This window comes from Centroberyx gerrardi, chromosome 18, assembly GCF_048128805.1.
Source record: "Centroberyx gerrardi isolate f3 chromosome 18, fCenGer3.hap1.cur.20231027, whole genome shotgun sequence".
NCBI lineage: Eukaryota > Metazoa > Chordata > Actinopteri > Beryciformes > Berycidae > Centroberyx > Centroberyx gerrardi.
In genome coordinates, this window is record NC_136014.1 from 26,289,710 (window position 1) to 26,317,082 (window position 27,373).

Genomic DNA, 27,373 nt, shown 5'->3' on the forward strand with positions numbered 1-27,373 from the left:
GTAAACAAAAGTCACATGGACTCACAAATAGCTTGTTTATTGGAGTCCCTGAACTTTATCTCAGCATGATGGACGTGTCTGTGTTCTTCTTCTGTGGTGTTCAAACCAGGTAAGAACACATGAAGAAACAGAACAAAATGAAGTCCGGACTGATGCTCATATTCCAACTGCTTTCCCAGCATGAGGAACCGCTGGCTGTCAGATGCCAACATCCGTCTCCTTCTACACATAAAAAGCATTTCTTGTAGTCGGTTCGGATTACATTTTGCACTTTGCTTGGAAGAGGAAGGAATAAACCGCTCCGAACATGAACGTGCCCAAACTTACCCAGCATCCCAACGGAGATCATTAACGCTGAGCTAGAGCAGTTTGGCGGCCAAGCGGCAGAGCGAGCGAACTTTTATCATTTTTTAAAGTTTGAAGGACTTCATTATGCTGAAATCATGTAACGTGACGTGAGTACATTTCTCAGACCTAATTGTGTTCTTCATAGCGGCTGGTGGCGTCTCGATTAGCGGGGATGGGACGCTCTTCTCTATTGCAGCACCAATATGTAATTTAGACTAATCAGACAGGTGTATTTTTACATATAAATCTTGCCTAGTGCAGCTTTAAAGTTTCATCATATCTTATCGCACTGGCCACAACCAAAATTTACTAGCATTTGGCATGAATGGTCTGATGATTCACCATTTATATATTCATTTACATGTCATTACAAGACATCAGTTAGTACAAGTAATCAGTAAGTGAACCATGAGATTGACAAGAGTCTGTCAGAAAGTGCCTGTCAGCTCAAATTCTTCATTTAAGCCAAGAAATACAATAGAATACAAATGGGAATAGTCAAACAGCATGAAGCCTTAGCAGATTACATGTATTCCCTGCTCTAGTGTATGTAGTAAATGTATATACTGCTGTAGTAGATATAATGAAGGTTTGAAACCATATGAAAAAAAAAAGTACAATTTAAAGCTGCCCTAGGTAAGATTTTTATATAAAAATACACCTGTCTTATCAGCCTGAATCACAAAGTGAGGCTGGAACAGAGAAGAGCGTCCCGTCCCCACTAATCCCCACTAATCCCCACTAATCGAACCGCAGTAGGTTCTCCCCGTTTGCCCAGATGAAGTTCGGGTGTCGGGTGCGGACTCGGGTGTGAAATCCTCCTGGCACACAGGAAGTGACGAACTGAAACTTGAGAGCGAAATCTAAAACCTTCTCCTGGACGGCAGCGAGGCGAGCGGGCCGTCCAGAGAGAGCTGGACTCACCGACACAGGCTGAACCCCTTTTACAGGTTACAGGGCTGCTGGGTAATGAAGTCCGGACCCCTTGTTTCTTACCTCTGCTGCTTTGACCTGCGAGGGGAAGCTGCAGCAGCCCTCCTGCAAGGGTTTCCGCTTCTGCGGGACGCGCCGTTTGATGTTCAGGGTCTCCTCTTCTGAAACGATAAAAACACAAAATCACTCATTTATTAACACTAATTCATTTTTTCATTCAATAGGTCAAATTATGAGGGGAAATGTTGGCAGCTTGACGTTCAGGTTCTCATCATCTAGAGCAGTGGTTCTCAACCTGGGGGTCGGGACCTCCCAGGGGGTCGTGAGATGATTTTGGAGGGGTCATGAGATGATTTATGGGGATAGAAACAAATATATTTCTACTATTCCCATTTATTATCAAGTCTACTTTTCAGTTTTTCTCAATTTTTTGCTTTTTTCTTGTGAAACACTGAATAGTTTTCAGCCTCTCTGTCTCCTCTGATAATCAGATGAAACAAATTGGGAAAAGGGAAAATCAGTCTTCAGTTGAACTGTTGAAAACCACTGATCAAGAGAAGTAGTGACGGGACGATATATTGAAATTCAATATATTACAATACAGAAATGTGACAATACACATCGTGGGGCAGAAAAATGAATGGTGATATCAGCTCCATGTTATTCTGCTGTAGTAATCACTAATGAGACTCTTGACCATCACAGTTTCACAAGCTCTCCATCCAAATTATATTATTGTCACTTTGTAATGACATTTTTAAATTGTTGCTTACATTCTAGCAGCCAATGGCATCGCAGGAAAGATTTGTGTCTCAGAAATAAACAGAATTCTGCACAGTCAGACTTTGTTGTCACTGAACTTTTATCTATTGCATCGTATCCTGGTCTTATTGAATCATGGACCCCATATCCCGTATCGAATCATAAGATAAGCAGATCGTCCCATCACTAATGACATTTTGTACGACATTTTGGGACTCTTTTAGAAAATGATTGCTGCCATAAAAGACGACTGATTATGAAACACTATTGATGTTATCAGCCGATCTAAGACAGTAACACTGTTGAGGCTAAAATAATCTATTGATATGTGCACCGATGCTTCAGTAAACCTCTCACTGTGCATCACAAGGACACTCTCTTTGTTTCATGTTGGCTATTCCTCTGCCACCTCAGCCTCCTTTTGTGCACACTTTTTTATTTTATCTTCAAAAAATTAAACACGACAGCGAGCGAAGGCGCTGAAATCGCTGCAGGAACGGTTTCGCTCCAAGGTCACCTTTTTGCAAAAAAACCACATCTAATCATTCCCGCACTCGGGGAGTCGGGGAGCCGGCTCGGCCTGAGAGCCTTTATTAGCCGGCGTGTGTTTCATAAGCGCTCCTCCCTCCCGGCTCGGCCCGGCTGCGGCGGCCGGGCGGGCGACCAGGCGCTCCTTCCTCTCACAGGAGCTTTGAGGATTAATCTGGGAGGCCTGCAATCTCCCCCTCTGGCAGGCAGGCGGGAGGTTCAGCCCAGATCTGCAGCCTGCAGACAGCCACACTGCTGGCTGTCACACACACTCACACACACACACACACACACACACACACGACGACACACACTCAAACACAACACATCCACACACAGAGGCAAAGCACATCCAGGCATACACATATAGCACATACATCCACTTTTCACACACACACACTAATCACCGATACACACGTCATACATACACGCACTGTTCACACACAGACTGCACACAAACACACACATACATACAGATAAAGCACGCACAAACACACACACACATGCACACACACACACACACACACAGGCAAAGCACACACACCACATCCACACATACACACCACACGCACTGTTCACACACATACTGCACACACACCAACCACCGATACACACCAACAGCTTGCACATGCATCGTACATACACATACTGCACACACACATGCACACACTGATCACCGATACACACCGACACACACACAGCTTGCGCACACATTGCACACGCATACGGACAAAGCACGCACAAACACACACACACAACATATACACATACTGCACTGGCACCAAGCACACACAGCACATCCACATATAGTACAGCTCACACACACACACACACACACACACACACACACACTCTTCCCTCATCCACTCCTTCCCTCGCAGCAGGAGGAACACAGCGTACCCATCGAAATTCAACACCAGCTATCTGGCTGTAATTACCAGCACCCTCCTCACAAAAAAAGCTTGTGTACCAGAAAAAAACAAAAAAAAAAAGCCCAGAGCGTGTCTGATGTGACGGGCGAGCAGCGAGCACCGGGACACTACCTGGGATCTCTGGACAGGTGAGGACGATGCTGTCTACCTCCACAGCCTGCTGCGTGGTGGTGAAGTCGCTTCTGCAGGAGGAGAGAGAGAGAGAGAAAAGTTAAGTTTTGGTCGGATTACTTCAGAAAATATGTTTTCACACACAGCTATCAGGATGGGAAACCACACATTTGTTTGTCGTTTCCTGTTGTTTCCTGTTGTTTCCATCGTATCCATCATCTAATTTTATTTTCTCGGTGCAGTGCTTTTTATAAGCCCACTTGGGTTTCAAACCCCTCCGGCACATGCCTTTTGTTTTTTTCTTTGTTTTGTATTGTCTTTATTGTTCTTTTTTTTTTTTTTTTTCTGAAATGGTGCGAATAAATAAAACCTAAACTTCGCTAGTCTCAGCAATTACCAGCCAAAATGGGTGTTAACAGGGCTGGGAGATATAGAAATCAATATCCCGATAATAATACTGATTATTTCAATAGATATATATCACAGTATGGCTCACACATGCAAAAATCACATGTTAAGCAATGAAGTGAATGTTCATCCCATTGAACCGAATGGTAATGTTAGGAGTGATGTCAAACAAAACTGAAATTTTCAAATAATATTCCTACCATTCCTAATGTTGTCAGAGTTTTTAAATAAAATGTGCTTGTTATCAGCAGTTCAGACAGCAGAATTGTGCATCGCAATATCTCAAAATCACCATATGATTCCACTGAAAGACGATAAATGACAATATTGAATTATCACCCAGTGTGATAATAACAGATCTTAAAAATAAACAACACTTCTCCTAATTGGCTGGTGGAATTGACAAATTTACCCGCATCCGTCTGGTGTCTAGTGTTAATTTCCCACCCTGAGGAAATCCAGCTGTTCATCCCCAGAAAGACAGCAAATGATTCAATTAATGAAAGGGTTAACGAGAAAAAGTGTTTCACAATCACCTATTGTTATGAAACGCAGCCTATGGGGGTTTTCAATGCAAACAGGCCTCAGTGCGCCGGGCCAAAGTTCGCTGGATGCAAGGTGACGGAGACGACATGCGGCGAGCCACGAGCGTTTCACCACCGCACGGAAAACAGCCGAGGCTCCCAAACCCCCGGCCAGGTAATTATCAGCCCGGGCATTTCGAAACGGCACGACTCCCAAACCTGCAGGAGGCAGCGGGACGTCCTGAGGCTGCGTTCACACTGCAGCTCAAAGTGTCCCAATCCTGATTTTTTTTTTCTCCTCACAAGTGACACAGATGTAATGTTTCTGAGTATCCTGGTGACCATGTTTATACACTAGCAGTCAAAAGTTTGGACACACCACATTTTTCTTTATTTTTACTATTTTCCACATTTTAGAATAACAGTAAAGACCTCAAAACTATGAAATAACACAAATGGAATTATGCAGCGACCAAAAAAAGTGTTAAACAAATCAAAACTATCTTATATTTTAGATTCTTTAAAGCAGCCGCATGTTGCCTTGATGGAAAGGCAAAGGCTTTGGAAAGAAATTCATACATAGGATCAACTTCACTATTTATATTTGACTAAGAAACTCATTTCAAGCATTTAAGCAGAAGCCTTTAGATCAAAATGGCTTTAAGAGAATGAGAAACAGAGAACATTCAGTCAGCTGGGTCCAAACCTTTGACTGGTAGTGTCTTATTTACCTGTGGTGATGTGAAGCCTATATACAGGACGAATGAACAGGTGGTTCTAATTTTAATTTGACCTGACGAAGATCAATCATGGATCAAAACGTTGTCATAAAATAGAGTTAAATCATACTTCGGTGTGCAGGTTCTACTTCTCAACTGATGTTCAGCTCTTAACCCAGCAGCCGCTGTCGACGTGCGCAGAGTTAACTCTTAACAGATGTGATGAACAGCAAAAAGCTGCATGGAGTCGCATTTTTTCAATTCCAGCCGAGGCACGCGACCGACACGCCGCTTTGTATTTAAACTCTCGAGTGTGGAATGTGTCAGCGCTGCCTTGACAATAAGCAAATCTTTACATCATTTAAATGAGACGATTGTCATTATTTTCATACTGCGCCTCGGTGGCTTGGCGGGACATGGAGGACACAGGGAGCCATCACACACCTGCAGTCTGCTTTCATTGGTCTGAACCATAGTTGGAAAGTTGACATTTTTGTGTTTGGTTCGTTTGGGTTCACAATGCTCAAATACAAGCGAATCAGGGTGTGTAAACAACAGTCACATGACTCACAAGTAGCTCGATTATTGGACAGTCTTACAAAACTTTTCCATAGCTTACACAGCACTGGAATAAGAACGCTGCCAATTCCAGTGTTACAAACAGATAAATAAATCACAATATGATTTTTTGTCATGCAGGTCTGTAATAAGCCACAGAGGCACGAGTTTCATACAAGATATGAGAGGAGTAAAGCAAACCACACACTGTCAAAAAGCATCACAAGCCTTTGTCCACACAGAGGCTCATAACATATGTAAAATGTTTTCGGTGACAAGAAAAGGGCATGAAATGAGATCCACTCTCTCAGCATCCAGACCAGAAGATTAACTAGACTCACGCTAGCGGATCAAAGTCTTACCTTTCCTTCAGATCGAGGCTGCTTGAAGATAAAAATCAAAACACAGAACGTCTCACTATTGCAACCAACTCATCTGTCATGATTCATTTTTTACGGCCTACACTTCAATTAAAGCTTTTCTTTTTCCTCAGATCACCAAAACCAGACTCTTATCTTTCCAAAGCTTCAGTGTAGTCTAATATTTTGTGTTGACATACAGATGTACATCAGATATAATGGAAATGAATTACATTTACACTTTAGACATTTAGCTGTCTTATCCAGAGCAACACACTGGTGGCCAAGTTTCCAGACTTTTTACTCAATTCTTTGAAGACTTTCCTGCTAAAAAGGTAAGCCACATGAAATCATATATAACCTCAGAAGCTGAAAATTAAATTTCATATAAATTAAGAGTGTGTGTGTGTCGAATTTGGCCGAGAGCGTACGGATTTGGCCACCGGTACGTTAGCTTGAATTCCTCGATCACCAACAACATTACAACCAATAATAAGGTTGTTGATATCAAAATAGCAGAGGCTGCAATTAATTGCTTAAGAGAGGAAGTTTCATAGGTTTTAGAGCTGCAGGTAATCTTTGGTCAATGAATCAAAGCCTTTAATCATACTCAAAAAACTCAGTAAATCCTGCACACTAACATCTAACAAAATCACTTTTCTTTATACAATTTTCAAGTCCTAGAATATTTATGACAAGAAAAACTTGTGATGATATGAGTTGCAATTGCAATATTCTGTCAAATAATCTGGAAATACATTGAACAAATATCCCTAGTGTCCCTAAAATAATGTATAACAGAGAAGGACCAGACAACAAAATAAGCAAGGAGGAGAAAAGGTGAAGTAGTTTCCTCCTCCCCAACACAAGCCTGACAGACTGAGGAGACAGATCGGTGCTGTGAGGCGGCCGCTGAGACTCGGCCTTCTTACCTTTGGACCGGTTTCCTTATTGCAGACGGGACGTGCGCGTGCTGGAAGTGCCGCCCCTGTAAAACTATTCCTTGAGACGGCGTGGGACTGACGATGAAATAGTTGGTTCTGTTGGGCATGGGGGAGGACGTTGCTACTGTGTGGGGGAGGTCACTGCAGGGGAGGAGAGGAGAGCAAGAGGAGAGGTGATGCAGCAGAAAGACCGTCACTTAACACACAGACAAGATGCACTTTACTGGCTGAAAAATGAAAATGATCCAAAAAGAGTATTAAAAGAAACAGAAGTCAGTCGGATGAGTTTTTAGTGTGCGTTAAACATATTATTAACATTTACAGAGATAAAATAAACTTGTAACTTTAATTGAAATGTTGCTCATAAGGTATTTTGTAAGTGCACAATTATTAGAATCGCATCATGATATTAAAGCAATAAGCTAAGGGGCGTTGTTACATATACCTGGCAAGGTTTCATAAAATAAACACACAGCAACAAAAAAATGCAATAATTAATTGATAACAAATAATCATTCTTCGGCCAAGCAATGTAGTTCTTCAGCGACATTTAGCAGAATGGTTGCCAAGCAACACACAGACGCAGACACAGACGATTTGTTTGGCGCAGTAATACTGATGTGATGCGGTCACAGGTGTGTGTTTATAGAGTCATTTAAAGCGGCTTCGAACGCAGCTCAGCCAATCATAATCAAGGACCGGAACTATCCGTTTTATAAAAGCTTAATAAACAACGCACTAGAAATTTTGGGGGGGGGGTTGAATACTTTATGGGAAAACTGTATGGGTAATAACATGATATTAACTTGAATGTAATTTTCAGATGGTTGTCTGATGGTTATAATGTAAGAAAAGTTTACCTATGCCTCTAATGCACTTCAAGTAAAGTGTTACCTACTAAACATTTATCATGATTAGCTTGACAGCTTCAAATATGTTCTACAGACAATAAAGTGACAATAAACGAACAGCCAAAAAGGTCATTAAAATACCGGAAATGAATTAAAAATGGGGTTAAACAAGAATAACGCTGGCAAATACAACGGGAACAAAACAAGTAGAAACAAATTCTATCAAAGCAGTGGTTTAAAAACTCTTTGTCAAACACAGTCTGACTTAAAAAGTGAGGAGCTCTCTGTTATTAAAGTGCGCTTACTGAAAAAGAAGATGTAACAGCAAAGAGACAGGACCAAAAAGCGGCTCCTACAAATGCCGTATTTCAAAATTCGATACGTTTTACAGTCCTTAACTTGAAGACTGGATGTGTAGATTTTTATTAATATCATGCATGCCGATACTAACCAGGCAATCACTGTCAACTAGGCCAAAAGCTGAAGATTATTACAACAATAAACATCAATATGTGAACCAACGGTGGGTCTACAGTTACACAAAACACAGTATATAGACATCGGGACTGAACAGCGATACATTCTCCATACTTTTGACTTGTTTTCAACACCTGGAAATCATCATATTCATTTTCCAGACTTCCCAGATCTATGCACTTCCACCGAAAAGTGTAAAAGCGACAGCGGAGTTGATATGAAGCGAGCGGGCCGTACCTGAGCCTCTTGCCAGGTCCTAGTTTGTTCAGAGGCCTCGCGTGATTATTTGGCCTGTTCTCATATGTTCTCAAGGGGTCCGAGGAGGAGAAGTGCCTGAGGGTGGGAGACTGGCAGAGAGAGCAGACAGGTTAGTTACAAGGGGCATCTGCCTGAGGAAAAAACATAATGATGGGAACATATCTGTTTAGAGTGAACCCATAACGTGTTTAAAACAGCATCGGCCCGACGGCGTTACCGGACAAAAACCACACATCAGCAAAAGGAACTTTTTAAGGGCAGAAAGCATTTCTCATTTCTTGTGTATTTCTGAAATTATATATTGGGGTGTTTAAATGCGTTTCAAGGGTCACAAAACTCACTGAAGACATAAATGACCATGGAAACATTCAGTTCAAATAAGCAAAAACATCCAAATTGGGATTGCAAGGTGTTTCTGCAACAGTTATGAGTTATAAAGGAAAGATCACATTTCCGCGGGGCAATACAGTGTTCGAAATTAACTTTTTGGCTCACATGCCAAAGGCTGGTAAACTAAAAATGTACCGCTAAAAATATTTTTTACTGGCCGAAATTATTAATATACATTTTTCATAGAAATATCTCAAAGTTTGCATTAGTTTAGATGCCACCTCTGCATATAGAGCAGGGTAACAGGCAGCCAATCAGGAGCCTGTTTGATACACAGCAATAATTTAGCTTTTTTTCTCTCCATTATTTTGAGAGAGTGTACGGTGGCCAGCAGGGACAAAATTTGAGAAGACTGAGACATTTAAATATCATCATCTCAAAAAGTTAGTGTGACAGGAAACCCTAACTGTATTCACACTGCGATCATGTATCATGTATCATGCAAATCATGCATTTTCCGATGCTTTCGTATGGCCTTTTATAACGTTACATCCTTTTGATGGGTTGATATAGTTAGCAAGTGCTAATTAGGTAGTATTAATCGAGAAATAAATAGAAAAAAGTCAATAAAATGATGAATAACAAAGGATGTAATCGTTCTCCAAGCTTTGTTTTTGATACGTTTTCTCCTATAATCTATCAAATATAAGTTGTAGAGAACTGGGAAGCTTTGAATGGCTGGAATTATTATTTATAAAACATCATCATATCAGTCAGGAAACAAGGAAGCGCTGAAATCTGATTGGTCGTTGAAGTTCAGCCTCGGCAACGAGCGTGTTGACGCGTCGGCCGAGCTTCCCCGGTCGCTCGGGGGAAATGGGAAATGAACGGACTTCTGGTGCCTTGCTAATCGTGTTGCTCGCAGCGTGAACACCCGGTTATTGATTTACCTGCCAAAATCTAATTTTACCGGCATTTGGTGCTTGGTGGGTGGTAACTTCAGACCCTGCGTACATATATAAAACCCTAAAATAACTCTGAACCGCATACTTCTGATAAGAGCTGACCTTGTTCATTACACCACTCCAGTAAAGGGCGTTATCCACTTTCCAACGAGCACAGACCAACACCCCCTCCTCCCACACACACACACACACACACAGCAGCCCCCCCCCTCCACATTTCCCCAGAACAACAACAACAACAACAACAACAGCAGTCCTTGAAAACGACTCCCGCAGCGCCCCGGCAGTGCGAGCTAGCGGGCCGCCGGGGTCCTCCGGGTGCCATCGCTCTGCGGCGCCAGGCGCCAGCCGGGGCTTTGGCAGCGACGGCACCGACAGCAGGGCCGACCGGAGCGCCCCGCGGCCTGCTGGGAGTCTACAATACCGGGGACGTGAGTCATGAGAGAGACAGACAGAGAGACACACAGAGAGAGAGAGAGAGAGAGAGAGAGAGAGAGAGACTACAGCTTGGGGAAACACTCTACCTTCTTGCCCTCGGGGGACGTCTGCTGCTGTCGATCCATCTCCTCCATGGTCACCACAGTCGAGCTGGGGGGGGGGGGGGGGCAGAGGGAGGGAATATGGTCAGGATCGAGTGTGTGTGTGTGTGTGTATGTGTGTTCTACATAAATACGTGTCTGCTCGGCCTATTTCATAGCATTAAGTGTGTGTGTGTGTGTCTATCAATGCTGGTATAAAACTACACTGTCGCAAAATAAGGGGTCTGAGTGGATTCTAGGGTGTGACCGATATGGGTTTTTAAAAGCCGATACTGCTATTTTTTGTATGGAAGGTGCCGATAGCTGATGTTTTATGCCAATATTCAATATCTTTAAATTTGACTCTGAAAAAATTACAAGTATTCAGTGTTTCCCCACCAGAGTTTTCTTCTTGTCAGGGTGGAAAAGCCTCTGAAACAGCATTTAGAGCATCATGGGACACTAAAACTCTCCACTGAAACCAGACTGATGAAATAATTTTAGTGTCAGCAGCTCTTTAAAAGGCAGAGAGACACCACACCTATTCAATGGTAGAGAAACTCTGGGATACATTACTGCCTTTAAATTAAGAATTATCCTAATTTACAACAGCTAAATGAATAAAATCTGCAAAGAAAATCAAATTTCACTGGTTTTCTATAGCTGAAGTTGGAGAGAAACCTCAGAGGTGGACGGCATCTGATATTTAATAAAAGATCAATATCGGCAAACCGACATATCGGTCGAACCCCGGTGGATTCTGTGCAATTTTCTAGAACAGAGGAGAGGATTTATATGCAGACAGTGTTGTATGTGACCGCATCCGTATTGCTGAGCTAAAACGCAAGTGAGTCTATTATCTCAGGCGGGAATAGCCCGCTCATCAGAAGAGGTGTCACCGGGGTCCTTCCTGTGTCTGGAGAGAGATGTGGCGGAAATTGATGCAGTGCAGCGCTGGTGGTGCTGAGAACGAGGGCCGGAGAAGTGCTTACTCATGTCTCCTTGCCTCTTCACTGTCATCAGTAAGAGAAAAGCTCCAGTTCTGCTTGTACCCTCCATCTCGCCTGGTCTCTGATCTATCCAGAGCTTGAATATAATAAACCAGACTCACATCAGTGCAGGGACAACAAGAGGAAGACAAAGCCATCTAGCTGAAATGACCATTTGGATGTAGCATATTATTTACTTGATTGATCATTTCAGCTAGATGATATGAAAAATTGGTAATTAGCAAAGGGGAAACCTTGGGTTCCTTGCTAATTTTGCAATTATTCAAATGCAAAAGCATCATTTTAGCAATAATTGAAAACACACCCATTTCACTACAGTGGGAAGTTGGTCAAAGGACAGATTTTCCATTTTAAAGTTTCCATACTTTTTCCAGATCTTAATTTCTTCCCTCAATCAATGTCAGTATTCAATGTGATGCATGTTGGACAATATGACTATCACTCTATAACTGAAGATCATCATTCAGAACACAAAATATTACAATATGCGACATGACAGTAGGTCTGCAGCTATATAAAACATGTAGGGACTGAACAACAAGAAAACTTTTCTGTACTTTTTGAGCAATTTCCCAACTTTCTAAAAACCTGGAAACATCATTCAAACCAGCTTCATTATCCAGACTTTTCAAGACTTTACAGATCTGTGTAGAAATCCTGAAAGATGCCGTTTTTTTTTCCCATCGCCCGAGTGAGATTATCGGTGACTCTGACATTTACCAATACACAGGAATCCAGGATGTGATGGGACTATCCCTTGTGCTATTTTAGGGTGAGCGCCGATGTAGAGACCTTGGTTAGTAGAGGAAGGGGGGAGTGGGGGAGTTATCAAGTCTTCACCTCCCATCATGGATATCTATCTATCTATCTATCTATATATCTGGATATCTATCTATCTATCTATATCACTAACCTGTACCTACTCTTAGGCTTACACCTTGTTCACAACATTACACCTAATAATCGGTTAAAGTCACTTTTACTTTCATCGGTACGTGCACACACGGCTAGGAGGTAAAAATGAAGACGTATCGAGGGTGCCGATGGACGATATTTTGTGCCGATATTCAATATCTTTAAATTTGACCAAAACAAATTAAGTATTCAGTGTTTCCCCTCCAGAGTTTTCTTCTTGTCAGGGTGGAAAAGCCTCTGAAAAAGCATTTAGTCCATCATGGGACACTAAAACTCTCCACTGAAACCCAGACTGATGTCTTTTAGTGTCAGCTGTTTAAGGCAGACTCACTCAGTCACCTGTTCTTAAGGTTTGAAACTGTATAAAATATATCATCCCCTCGCTCTGCTTTCATCATCACTTCAGTCCTCCAGGTTAAAACTAAGCAGGCCTAATTCAACCCACTGACTGCACAACATTAACCTACATATGCCTATTATCGAATGCGGCCCAAGTCCAGTAGGTGAAGATTACTTAAACCCATGCAGGCCTTACAAGAGTCAGCTCCCTTCCTCTCACACCTACATCCTCTTATCATTTCGAATACAAACCTTAAAAGCTCCAGCACATCTTTTTTTTTAAGCTTCTAGGGCAAAAGGATTAAGTATTAGATAAGGGAAAGACGGGCCTAGAGGCTGAACAGTTTGAGCATTTAAAGAAAAAGAAGAATTGCTGTATGTTTTTAGCGAACTATCCTTTTTGGGGGGCCGTTTCAACGGCAAGAAAAATCATCTTCGAATGTTTTAAATCATCCTGGAATATGATCCTTGAGCTCTTCCGCCTCGACAGACCATCAGTTCAGTCCTCTAGGTCAAGACTGCATCGGCCTAATTGAGCCCATTCCCTTCCTTTCACACAAATACATAGAGTCACTGTAGAAGCCTTACTTTTTTTTTTACCAGATGCTTGCTGAACTGTTGCAGCCCCTTTTGCTCAATCCTAAAGTCTGGGAGATTCATGTTCTGCTCCATTTTCCAGCTTCATAAGCTACAAGGAATGAGCTGATATCGTATTAGTGAGAAGACACTGGATTCCTGAGCTACAATATCCTGATTTGGTTCCACTGTGGACGGCTTAACAATGAATTTTCTGCAGGACTGATGCAGGATAAATGCATGACGGGGGGATTTGTACAATGGCTACAACTATGCAGACAGCCATTAGCCATGCAGGCTGAAGTGAGTGATGCTGGTGCAGCTGAAAGAGAGCTTTCACTCCTGCATGTTGTTCAGATCCATATAGGGCTTGTTGACACTTAGCAAAACTGCAGCTTTCCCACCCTAAGAGAGGAAATGTAACTCGTCTGTAGGTGGGACATCTAGGTTCATCTCCCCATAATTGTGGCTGCGCCTGCTAGATAGTGGCTGCAAAAGCATGCAACCGATTCATCTGATATTATAATCATCTAGACAGTTTTATGGGGCTGGGTATCATTTACAAGCCTAATTTGTGGCACATTTTTAGGTTTCTGCTGTTTTGTGAGGATACACTCTGGGCTTGATTAGGAGCAACTATAATGATCTGATATTTGACTCGGTTTTATCTCCTTGGGCTGATGTAACCTATAAATCTGAGTATCTTCTTGCAGCTGTGCATCCTCATGCTTTAACAGTAAATAGGGCAGTAGTGACAAATGTAATCCAAATATTCAATAGGTCTACTTTTACTTTCCCCAGCTCTTAATGCTGGGAGGAGGCAGGTAGGTCCATGCTGCCCCCCCATATTCCTCAGTGAGATGCTATTTGATGCTTTTATTTTACTCCACTTGCTTTGTATTGCTTTATGTTATTACAGACAGTCTCTAAGCTTGTTATCCCCATTTTTGCACAGGTGAACAGGGCCACCATGAGCAATGACACAGTAAGAGCATAAAAAACAGAGAAGACATTATTGTTTACAATTTTTTAACCTGCATTAACTTAATGTTAGCCAGCTGGTCGTGCAGTTAAGATTTCACACTATCAAGCTAGCAAGGCAGTTTGTGGCCTGCTTGCAGCTGGGTGGGTAACAGCATAAAGACAAGAACTGCATATTTGCATTATGAAAGTGCTAAAAAATCTCACTGTGTTGTGGATAACGTTAGTTGGCAGCTAACTAGCTAGCTAAGACAGGAAGGCCTGTCTCCAGTAATGTTACATCCAAGTCCCACATTGCAAAGCCAGCTAACGTCAGCGCTAACGATGCTAGCATCAGACTTGCAAAGCCAATTTAACTTAAAAACCCACCCGACTGCCTTGTCAATGTCTCGTTTTCCCTTTCAGATGCTAACATCCATGATTGTCAACTGGCATCGCTCATATCAGTCACACTGGGTGAGGATGAGTGTGTAATAGCCAACGTTATATGGCTAACGTTAGCCACCTAGCCAACTGTGCACTCGCTTGGATCCCACATATTTGGGACCAAAAATATGTGGCATGACACTAACGGACCAAATCTGCCTTGGCAAGCAGGAATACGGGGACTTTGTGCCACTAAAATGGCTTCTGTCTGGCTAGTGCTGCGGGGCGGAATGTCACGGCTTACCTTCAAAAAAATAGCTTCTATTGTGGGCCATGTTTATTCCATGTTCCTTCTCAGATGATAGTGTTGCTCATCAGCGACCCAGGCAGCAGCGCGGCTCTATGTAGCTGCCAGACTGCTGCTCCACACTCCGCTGCGTCAAGCTACCCCGAGAAAGGCAGGACGCGGCCGGAAATTAGGCGATTTTAGCCTTCAAAATAAAAGACATTTGCTCCTGGAGTCGAGGCTCGGTTCTATAAAGGGCTTTCAGGTGACATTAACCAGGGATAGTGGAGGGTAAACCCTGCAAACCTCAGTTAACCCACCTTTCTATTTGTGTACCCACCTGTTTAGGCTGAGATAAATCTTTATGGCACAAATTAATTGTATAGTACTATCAAGCTGAAAGAAAGAAATGCTTTTTTGAGATATTCTGATTTTTATTTATACTGGTGCTTGCTTGTCTTATGATGACTGGAGGTCATATTTTACCCACCTTTTTATTTACCACCACGTCACTGGATGCAAGACCCTTGGTGGCCATATTGGAGGTCCACAGCTCTTGGCTTCAACAGTGAACAGCTGCATTTCTAAACTTACAATTTGGCCGTCTCAACAGTATCAAACAGACTTGGTTAATTTCTGTGCTTTTTTGACAAGGAACTGATTTTGTGTTTAGATAATGTCAGCTTGTTAGCTAGCTAACTAGTGTCTGGTTAGCTAACTATCCCTGTCTTGTTAACACATCTTATTTGCAGTAGCTGACATTATATGTAGTAACGTTAGCAGTGTCAGTCATACAGTGACAGAAACTATCCCTGTGCAATAAACCTGTAACACCTACCTCATGTATATAATTACCCCCCCCCCCCCCCCCCCCATGTATGTAATGTGTAATACCTCATGTATATAATGTAACCTGTTACACCAACAACTCCATATTTATTCCAGCATCTTTGCACTCTGCACCATTGCACTATTGTCCTTTGCTTACAAAGGATATGTGTACATAGTAGTTAAATGTTAAATGTTTAGGTTTACCTCTGTTCATCTTGTTGTCCTTGTTTTTAGCTGTATATTTATTCTGTGTAAGTACATTGAGAGCAACGAAAAACCGGAGTCAAATTCTTTGTATGTGTACATACTTGGCCAATAAAGCTGATTCTGATTCTGATTCTGATTCAGTGGTTAGTCGTCGCATGTTAGCATTAATGTTGTGTGCTTTGCTAAATTTGAGTGTTTTGGAGTAGAGACTAGGGCTAAAGACAAGACAGTTTACTGTGTCACAGTAACCTACATTTGGAAACAAATCCACCTTATCACACTATTCACTTTTACTGAGAACGTTACTGAATGGATCTACAGCCACACCACAACAAGCTGCATCAGCTGCTCTCTGTTTCTAGCTGGTTAATATATTTAGACATTATTTGGCCGCGGCTAATTCTCCAGTGAACCTCCATGATGGAGCCAGCTGTGGTTGCTAGGAGATTTGTGACACACCTGCATCGTTAGAGCAGTAAATAAAAGGATAGCCTACAGCAAAGAAAATCGAATATTAAACATAGCTGATTGACAATTTCAACATGTCAAGAACATATTAAGTATATCAATGTGTGATTCAAAAATATGAAAAAATGTGAATTAGCCTACAGCAGTACTATGAGGGGAAACAACAAAATAAAACACAAAGTAACAACATAGAAGAAAGAAAAACAAATGAAAATATGTACAGTATGAAAATCTACCTAAAAGTGAACTATATGCATTTGCATTTTCATTTTCTACTTACTTATGTACTACTCAAAGAAAAGAAAAAAAGATGCAACTGTGTTCTTCAATAAGCCTTTTATTTTGAAACCTGTGACCGGAAGTCTCACATATTAGAGTTTGCCCCGCTTGACACTAGTCTGCTCAGCTCAGCGCACAAGCCTGGCATGAAGTTATGTCATAAAGTTTTGTCTCACACACTTCTAAATTTCATGACTTTAGCTTAAAAGTACAGTAACAACCCGCAGCATGAATACTGGACAGCGGAATCTGAAACCAAGTCAATCAACCCTTCTAATAAAAAATAAAAAAGAGCTATAGTAATCCTATAATAAACTTTAGAATACTACTATATAGATATCACAGCAAATCTCCCAGCCAGTACAGAAATATGATAGGAATACTACAGTGATACTATAGGAGACATATTAAAAAAAGGACCATCAAGTAAGATTAGATCACTATAATGTCACTATTGAGTACACACTATAGGAATATTATAGGAATATTATAGTGAAACCATAGGAGATTTAAAACATATCATAAGGTCACTATTGAGTACCAAAGACACTATAAATTCCTATAGGAATATTAGCGGGGGTTTTTTCATAGGGATGTATGCAGTGAAAGGACCACGTGCATCATGATAATGATTGATGGTGATTTATTGATTAATGATTTATTCGTCAGTAAAAATAAAAAACGCCCCAGGCAGCCCGCATTGCACATTTTGTTGGCGAGCATCCCTCACATCCCGACTGACACGAGGAGGCGATGATAAGAGCTAGATGGCGATGTTCCTCATTCAAATGAACTGAATGATCAGCATCAGTCATTTTATCATGATGCACATATAGTGTTGCTGTCACTGCTCACATTCCTATTATAATGCTATAGGGATTTACAGTGTGGCTATAGTGAGTTTATAGTGATCTTAACCTACTTTATGATTTTTATCCTATTCACACCTCCTATTCACTATAATATTCCTTTAAATAGTGACTTATAGTGTATCTATGGTATTCAATAGTGAGTTTATAGTGACTTTATCATACCTTTTATGGTATTCTTCATCTCCTATGGTATCACTATAATATTCTTATAATATTCCTATAGTGATTTACAGAGGTGTGACCAAGTCAGTCTCAAGTCTTGAGGCACAAGTCCCAAGTCAAGTCCAAGTCAAGTCCATGTCATTAATGTCAAGTCTCAAGTCTAAATGTAGAACAGCAAGTCAAGTCAGAACAAATCAAGAGTCCAGTATCAATTTAATATCTTAAAGAAAACTAAATATCTAGGACTTTTCAATGCAATATGGTTTTAATAGGATAAAAACTTGGTAAGAGCATCATGAGTTTGATTTCTAGAATCAGTTTCAACTTCAATAAATTCAATCATTCCATACAAATTCAGAAAACAGAATTTAAATTCAGTCGTCCGCTGGAACAAATCTCATCACTTTCAATCTAAGTCATTTACACAAACACAGGATCTCAAGTCAAGACTTTAGAAACCTTTTCAAGTCATCAAAGTACAAGTCAGAGTCAAGTCCCAAGTCACCAGAACCCAAGTCAAGTCAAGTCTCAAGTCTTCTCTTCATGCATCAAGTCAAGTGGCAAGCAATTAAAACTGGGACTTGAGTCCAAGTCATGTGACTCGAGTCCCCACCTCTGGTCAAACATTATTATATTTTTCAAATATTATGGTCATTTTGTGCTATGGGGCAGGAAAAACCTTACTCACTGCTCAAAGTCCTTGGTTGCCAAAATGAAATAAAAAAAAAATTCTAATTCTATATCCACATATATTTTTATGTGTGTACATTTCTGCATCTCTGTAAAGCACCTTGGTGCATTCTACTATTTATACAAAATGTTGTTTTGTAAAGGACTTTGGTACAAACCTGCTTTGTTTTTAAAGCGCTATATAAATAAACTTAAACATATAGAGTTTTGGAAATGCACTGAAATGTTGTCTGTGTCAGCGGGGAAACCAACCAGTTCTTATGAATACCGAGACAGAAGGCAAAATGAAATTTCTCCTAATTTATCATAGCAATAATGCAAACACTGAACCTGCCAAACAGAGACACATGTGACTATAATTTAAGAACAGCAGAAAAACGTCTTCATGCCAAACAGTTAACTGTAGTCATTAGCTAGGTAACTAATGTGATATACAGTCCGTACAAAAACTAATGGGCCACCTGAAACCGCCACAGAATCTGGATTTAGACCAGGCTGTCCAGGGCTTTTTGTTTTCCTCGCTCATAAAACACGACAAAGACCTGGACTGTAAAAAACAGCGTTAACGCTTTAAAATAGCCGTCGTCATATATTACACACACTGTCCTTCATTATAGAGAGATAACATAATCCTTTAGCTTTAATTTCACTTTCTAATCCTTCTTTATCATACATGATCACTGTAGGGTCATGGGAATAGTTTGTTTCATGTATTTTTAGCACGGTGTGACCTCTGACCTTTGACCTCCTCACTATTGGTTGCTTGTAAAGTTGGTGATCCAGGAACTGAAGCTTATTCTACTGTTGCACTCACTGTAAATCACCCTGGATAAGAGCATAAGATAAATACTTAAAATATGAATAACTGTGTAATAAATGGTACAATTTATACCTCTGCACAAAAGGACCCAATTGAAGCAAAAACAGTGCTTTTATATAGTTATTATACAGTATAAGTCATTTGCAAATAGCTAAATTGAAGAGTTTTGTTCCAAAATGAATGTCCACTGAAAAAAAAGTCCTACTCTTACAAAATGATCCACAGCACAACATTTAAACACATTTTGGTGATTTTTAAATGAAAGCAGGGAGCTTTGACGTCAGTGACATCAGGCTAGCACCGGTCCCAATGTGAGGAAGAAATTTCTACATTTTCTCCTTCAGTTAGCCTAAATGCAGGTTAATTGCATTTTTAGCATTCCTCATCGAAATCAATGGGTAGTAGTCGGTAGCTTGTGGCTACCACTGATCATTCGTTTGAGTATGTAATGCTAAAATGCTAACCGCTAATGTAGCCTACCTGTTTTTAGCGATCTGAAGTGCTTTTCACCTCCACACTGTGATAAGTGTCTGGTGAAGAAAAATAACAGACTTTAACTCTAAATTTCTAAACTTAAACTCTTTAAAATATCACTTAAATGTCTTCAAATGAGGAAAAATACAAAACTGGATTCATGGTAGGTAGCTTGTGGCTACCAGTACCCATTTGTTTGAGCATGGAATGCTAACAGCTAACATATCTGTTTTTAGTGATTTCAAGTGCTTTCCTCCAGCCCATATCCTTATAAGTGTCTGGTGGAGATACATAGACTTTAACTCAGAATTTGAAACCTTAAACTCCTTTAAATGTCACTTCAATGTGTTTTAACAAGGAGAAATAAAACACAGGATTCATGAATCATGCAAACAGCTTGGAAGTTGATCTTAAACTTGGTCCAGTTTGATTCATCGAGAGTCAAAGCTTTGAGAGCGATGCGGCTCCGTCATTTACACAGCGCCACACCCAGATTTCCTCTTGCTGATGCAGACTTAGCAAACAGCTCCTATTCCCATTTTATCTGTAATTTTCCTTTCATTTGAACCTGGGGAGGGCCTGCAGAGGGAACGGCTGTGTGATAACCATCACAGCACATTAACAGAGGGATCGGCCATGACTCAATTCACTCTAATGAGCTGCTCCTGCACATTATACTGGACATTAATGGGCTTTGGATGGACTATTTACTGTTGGAAATTGAAAGAATATCCTCCTCACTTTGCTTTCATCTGCAGCAGGAGCTGCAGCAGCACAGCAGCATGTTATGATGTTAATACAAAGCGGTTTGTGGCTTTAAAGGCAGATTTTTATTTGTGAAATGGAGTTTAGACACATTTTTAGGCTGACAGAAATCTTTCTGGTATAAATTCATCTTAGGAAGCAGTATCAAACTGATGCGAGTTATATGAAGAAAGAGGAAGGAAAAAGGCTGTTAACTGAAAATAGTAATTGTAAAAACAGCAGGAAAAATGGAGAACAATGGAATTAATATAAGTGCAGTTACAGACTACAATGATAAAAACTATAGTATATAATCATTTAAGTCAAGAAAAGGCAATACAAGACCAGTGCAGAACAACAATAAAATAACATATAATCATTAAAAGTGAAGGAAAACAGGTCTTTAAAAGATGATTCAGACTTTATATTGAAGGTTCAAGGTTTTGGGGACTGAACAATATTGAATTTTGCTCATATTTTGGTAGTTCTTTGTCTACGGACGTCATAGTTTACCCTCCTTGTTATTGAAGTTTCTCCAGAATTTCACAAACCTAAAAAAATAATAAGCCATGATAACCTGGGTTTAACCTGTTTTGAAGATACGCAGCCGGCCTCAGTGTGAATAATTTGGTGATTTTCACAGTCGAGTCCCTTGTGACTCGTGGCAAGTCGAGTCAGATTTATCTCTGTGGCGATTTTAACCAAACAGCTTCGTCACAAAATGCTTTACAGAGCAGCGAAGGACATAACTACAGATAGAAACAAGAATTTGAAGATATGGAACTAGGGCTTGTGCATGTATGTGTGTGTGTGTGTGTGTGTGTGTGTGTGATGTTAACTCCTAGGCTTCATCCCACATGGGTTGAATCCGAATTTGTGAATCCCAGGATGGGTGAGGGAGCAGTTATTTGGTGTGGGTGTCGATTTCTGAGGTGAAGTATGTTGTTTTCAACACAAGAGTATCATTTTCATGTTATTTTAGTATCTATACATCAGAGGAAATGGATTTGGATGCACGAACACAGCACACTTTATCTGACGTGGGGTAAGCTGTCACAAGTTGTCAAGCGGTATTTCATCACTAATAACTTTTGCTTCCAGTAAATTATTCAAAATGTAAAAAAATGCTTTTTTTTTTTTTAGAGAAGACCTTAATCTAGCTAGATAGAAATATATATATATGTTGTATCTCAGTAGTGAGGCACTGCTGAGAAATACACCAATGAGTAAAAAGTGTGACAACATGCCCCGGTCTCCCCTACTGCCTTTAAATGAAAGTTACTGAAGAAATGAATGAAAAAATAAAATGAGCAAAGAAAATCACATGTCCTGTTTTCCAGACATATCTGATATTTACAGTAATAAAAGGCCGATATCAGCCTGAATATCAGGCTAACCTCAGTGAATACATCACGTGAGTGTGTGTGTGTGTGTGTGTGTGTGTGTCTGGCACCCGGAGAAGCATAAGATTGAATATTTCCAGGAAGAAGTGAAAACAGTGTCTAAGTATGTGTGTGTGTGTGTGTGTGTGTGTCATTTGGCCTCTACTCTGTTTTGTGAAATTATGTTTATTTTCAAATACTGACTTTCTTCCAGTGGTGAGGGATAACACGCAGATTGCTTTGTGTATATTCCTAAAAATAACTTTATGAAATCTCTATATGATGAGTAAATTACTGCTTGACTGATACACACTAAACACACGTCATCCCATAAAAGCTATGAGGCTTTAAAGTCAGCTGCGGCTTGTCTGCTAAAGCTAGATGTCACACTTGTAACGCCGCAGCGGCCGATTTCTCACTGAAGCGGATCGCTGTTTCTCATTTATAACGCCTGATTCTGACTCCGTTTTATTAGGAACAAATGTTCCCATATTTACGGCCTGCGAATAAATCATTTTGTGTTTGAAAAGGCTGGCTTGGCCCTCGCGGGGCATCGGCGGCCGAGTCCAACTGAGGTAAAAGTGCTGAGCCAGTCAGGAGAGCGGCTCCAAGTGCTTTTACACAAAAACAATGAACAGAGTGGAATTAGTGAGCGCCCACACCCATTCATTTACATAGCTGAGCTGCACGAAAACGCAGCTTCAGTCCAAAATGAGAAAGCCACCGTGTGAAAAACATAAAACCTACTGGAACAGATTGCTGACAATAGTAAAACTCAACCTGGTTTATTACTGATATTACTGGCTGTTTCAAAGCTGCTCCTTGCAAAATACAGCATCTTTAAGGATGACATCATCAGTGTTTTTTTATTTTATAATACTGAGTATTAAGTAAGGGTCGCAGGAATATTTTAAGACGTACTGTCAGGGTCCTGTAACCTCTGACCTTTGACCTCCTTACTGCTGGTTTCTTGTAATGTGATCTAGGAAGTCACTCTGGATAAGAGTCAGCTAAAGACCTAAAAAGTAAATGTACAGTAAATATAATGTCAGGTAATAATTAACCACAGTGAATAAATAGTCTATAGTGGACTGTCACTCGACCCACACAACCTTCTTACTTTCTGACCCTCTCACTGCACATTTCCTCTCAATCACTCAATGAAGTGAACAAATTAAACTGAAAAGAACTAAAGTGAAAGAAACTAAACTAAACTAAACTGAACTGATGTCAATTAAATGAATCTGAACTAAACTAAACCAATCCAAACTAAACTATACTAAACTAAACTGAACTGAACTAAACTAAACTAAACTAAACTAAACTAAACTAAACTAAACTAAACTAAACTAAACTAAACTAAACTGAACTGAACTGAACTAAACTAAACTAAACTAAACTAAACTAAACTAAACTAAACTAAACTAAACTAAACTAAACTAAACTAAACTGAACTGAACTGAACTGAACTGAACTGAACTAAACTAAACTAAGCTAAACTGAACTGAACTGAATTGACGTCAATTGAATGAATCTAAACTAAACCAATCCAAACTAAACTAAACTAAACTAAACTAAACTAAACTAAACTAAACTGAAGCCAATCGAATGAATCTGAACTAAACTAAACCAATCCAAACTAAACTAAACTAAACTAATCTGAAGTCAATTAAATGAAACAAAAGGAAACGAAACAAAACAAAATGAAACTACTTAATCCATGCCAAACCAAACCAAACCAAACCAACCTAAACAAAGCCAAAACAAACTAAACTACACCAAACCTAGACCAAAACTACACCAAACCAAACCAAAGTAAACATACAGAAACTGAACTAAACTAAACTAAACAAAACTGAACTAAACTGAAATAAACTGAACTGAAGTCAATTAAATGCAACAAAAGGAAATGAAACAAAACAAAATGAAACTACTTACAAACCTAACCAAATTAAACCAAACCAAACCAAACCAAACCAAACCAAACCAAACCAAACCGCAGCACACCACAGCAGCAGGAGGAGTGGTCAGAGTGGCCGGCTGTCAGTCCGACAGGAGGAGTGGTCAGTGCGGTCAGTGGTCAGACTGGTCAGACTGGTCAGTGGTCAGACTGGTCAGTGCGGTCAGTGGTCAGACTGGTCAGTGCGGTCAGTGGTCAGACTGGTCAGTGGTCAGACTGGTCAGTGCGGTCAGTGGTCAGACTGGTCAGTGCGGTCAGTGGTCAGCTGGCTGTCTGGCTGATAGTTCAGCTGTTGGGGGGTTTGTTGCTGGAAAAGCCTCAGTGAGTCTGTTCAGCTGCTAACACACACTGAGAGCACAGGTTAAATATAGAGCACACTCACTGTCCAGGAACTAACAGGGAGGAGGAGGAGGGAGAAGAAGAAGAAGAAGAAGAAGAAGAAGAAGAAGAAGTAGAAGAAGAAGAAGCAGCTCCTCATCAGCTGAACATCTTGTGGCGAAGGAAGAAGTGATTTTTCAAGCTGATCTGGCAGCTGGAAGAGAAAGTGTATCTATCCTCCTCTCTCTCTCTCTCTCTCTCTCTCTCTCTCTCTCTCTCTCTCTCGCCCGTCCACTCAGACTCTGCTACAGACCAAACTTGGAGAGAGGAGAGAGAGGACGAGGCTTCACTCAGCTCTGTTGTTGTGCCTCCAACTTTGGCAGAGGAGAAGAAGAAGAAGAAGAAGAAGAAGAAGTTGTTGGGGGGGAGAAACTACAGAGAAAAGTCAAAGGGAAGAAGATAAAACATATTTCTAAAAACCAAAACAAACCTCTGACAGAGATGCTGAGCGATCAGTGAGTTGAACTGAACATTTCAGAAGGACTGGAGTCAGTTTGGGACTTTGGGACTGAAATATTTAAAGACAGCAGCAGCCAGGCTGAGACCAGGTAAGACCAAACTACTTCCATTTCATCTCCAGGTGCTCATTCATGTTTGACTCTCATTTATATTTCAAAGGCTTGAGGCTAAAAGTGAATAAATATCTTATGAGGAAAAAAGCACATATATATGGATATATGTGTGTTTGATGATATACATAAAATCTTCAAATGACTATTCTACTAAATTGTCGAATAAAAAAAAAGAAAAATGAATTGAATAAAACAACCAACACCAAAAATTTCTAATAATGTATAAAATAAAATAAAATAAAATAAAATAATAAATAAAAATATTTAACATATATTACAATATTATAATAATTAATGTATAGTATCAAAAAAATAAAATAAATTAATTTAAAATAAAATAAATATTCTTCGAGAGGGTGTAAATATTTGAGTTTGGCGCTCCTGTAAAGTGATTTTTCTTGTTTTTTTGTCTATTTTTAAGCCCGTTGTTGCTTTGTAAAGCACTTTGTGATGAATTTATTTTTGTTTTATAAATAGATTTGGCTTAAAGCGACTTGACAGTCACCACAAATAATACTTTACTATAACTGTAATGAACACATGACCTGAGACAGACGTAGAATTTTTATTCCACGGTAAAATATTGAGTTACTGGAAGAAAGGTACACCCACTGAACCATGTGTGTGTGTGTGTGTGTGTGTGTGTGTGTGTTGGTCCTGACTCATGAATGGCCCAGTGTGAGACACAGGCAGTGAATCAGTGAGTTATGAGCCAGTTCTTACACAGCCAGTAAATGCTTGTTTCAGGAAGCGGTGCATTAGAAGGCATTAATTTAATAGATGTTTTACCAGAGTGCTTCAGCTCTCTCTCTCTCTCTCTCTCTCTCTCTCTCTCTCTCTCCCTCTCTGGGAAATGAGCTGCTCTCTCTCTTACTGAAGCTGCAGAGTGGAGACAGACAGACGGAGAGCAGTGATGACGCAGCAGGCAGGAAGTCTGTAAAACACAGCTGAGTCCAAACTACTGATGACTTCTGTTTGACACTAGAGAGACCAGTGGGTTAATTTTCTTACTCTGAAAATCCAACAGCACTGGTTTGAACAAAGAGCTGGTGTAGGAAAAGTCACGGAGGGACATTTATTTTCAAAGCTGAGATATTTTAATTGTTGGCATCAGTTGGTCTGATTCCATAGTGTTAAGAGATTGTTTTTCTCTTTATCAAAGCCACTGGGGCAGAGGCCTAAAGCTGGCTGAGAAATTTTGCGTTTTTAAAAGAAAGTTGAAAATCAAAAGTCTTAAAACTCATCTTTTTACTGTGGCCTTTATTGAATAATGTGGACCGTTGTGTACTGTTTTGTTGCTATTCATCACTGTGCACATCACATCACACACATACACATCTGTATCACATCACTGCGTTTATGCATATGCTCATATGTATTTTATTTTATTCTTTTTTTGATCTGTTACCTTCTCTCTCTCTCTCTTTTTGTGAAACGCTTCATTTTGAAAAGTGCAATATATATATATAAAGTTTTACTTACTTTACAATTTTATGTGAAGTTAGGCGTTTACAAAAACAAAACAAAACAAATCAATGTCTCTTAGGATTGCAATATGATTAGAGACCTGATGCAGAAGGAGATTTGGAAGTGGATGAAGGGGTGACACCCCCCTTCCCCTGCGCCTCCTTTTGAACCACTGTCACCCCACTATCGGCTTTGTTTACATTTTGATTAATGCAGTGAGGACATTTTCTCATTCTCAAATTGTCCAAACTTTTGAGAAAAGGACTGACAGTGTGTGACGGCTAAACACAAATTTTCTCATCTGTACTGAGGTTTGTGTTTTAAAGGTTGCTATACATAATACATTCACAAAATGAGCATGAATTGTGTGATTTGAACATTGTACAGAGATTATCCCACCTTTCAACAATCTGTGTGTGTATACCCATGACTGATACACTCAAAAACATCCCAGATTGGAGCGTTAAAGTAATAATCTGCATCATTTTCATATAGATAAAGTCAGTTTTGCTGCTGTCTATCTCTGACTGCTCTAACTCAACAGTGATTCAACCTATATCCAGTTCATAAAGCTTTTCCATTATCTGTTCTAAACAGTCGGTGTCTGGTAGCTCTTTCCTGGGAAATCAGCAGAAGAAGAAGAACTGGGTAGTTAGCATGAGCAGCGATAGCCACCATGGCTGAACAGATAAAGAGAAGAGCGCCACCTAGAGAAACCAAACATCAGTTTATCTTTGTATTCCACTATCCAGTTAGCGGACGCTCTTCTCCAGAGAGACTCACAGAGAACAACCAGGTAGAGGCTCGGTTTCTCGCTCAAGGTCTTTGTCAGGACACGTGGCTCTTGATGGATACACACTGTCTGCTGTGAGGCTCAAACCTGTGACCTTTCCATCACGGGACGGGCTCTCCACCCTCCGGACGACCCTCCCTTGTTAAATTCGGACAAACCCCCCCAGTAGATCTACGATAGACCCGACTGTTCGAGGACACACACACACACACAGTAAACAGAGGGGCTCTTCGGCTCGGCCTCCTCTGTGTTATCGTACCCAGCATGCTTTGCCCT

General features: G+C 40.4%; 1 protein-coding gene across 3 annotated transcripts in view; it reads right to left on the reverse strand.

Moving 5' to 3' along the window:
* Positions 1 to 15,116, reverse strand: part of senp6a (SUMO specific peptidase 6a) — a 41,872-nt gene extending 26,756 nt beyond the window's left edge. The window contains exons 1-7 of one of the 3 annotated variants that reach the window (XM_078289987.1): positions 15,017 to 15,116; positions 11,518 to 11,611; positions 10,532 to 10,595; positions 8,692 to 8,801; positions 7,115 to 7,267; positions 3,615 to 3,685; positions 1,345 to 1,442 (exon numbers count right to left, since the gene is read on the reverse strand). In XM_078289987.1, the coding sequence (XP_078146113.1) occupies positions 1,345 to 1,442; positions 3,615 to 3,685; positions 7,115 to 7,267; positions 8,692 to 8,801; positions 10,532 to 10,595; positions 11,518 to 11,611; positions 15,017 to 15,047 (621 nt within the window). In that variant the 5' untranslated portion in view covers positions 15,048 to 15,116. The remainder of the gene's footprint in view (positions 1 to 1,344; positions 1,443 to 3,614; positions 3,686 to 7,114; positions 7,268 to 8,691; positions 8,802 to 10,531; positions 10,596 to 11,517; positions 11,612 to 15,016) is intronic. The other 2 variants (XM_078289988.1, XM_078289989.1) reach the window with 2 other exon arrangements.
* Positions 15,117 to 27,373: the final 12,257 nt, after the last annotated feature.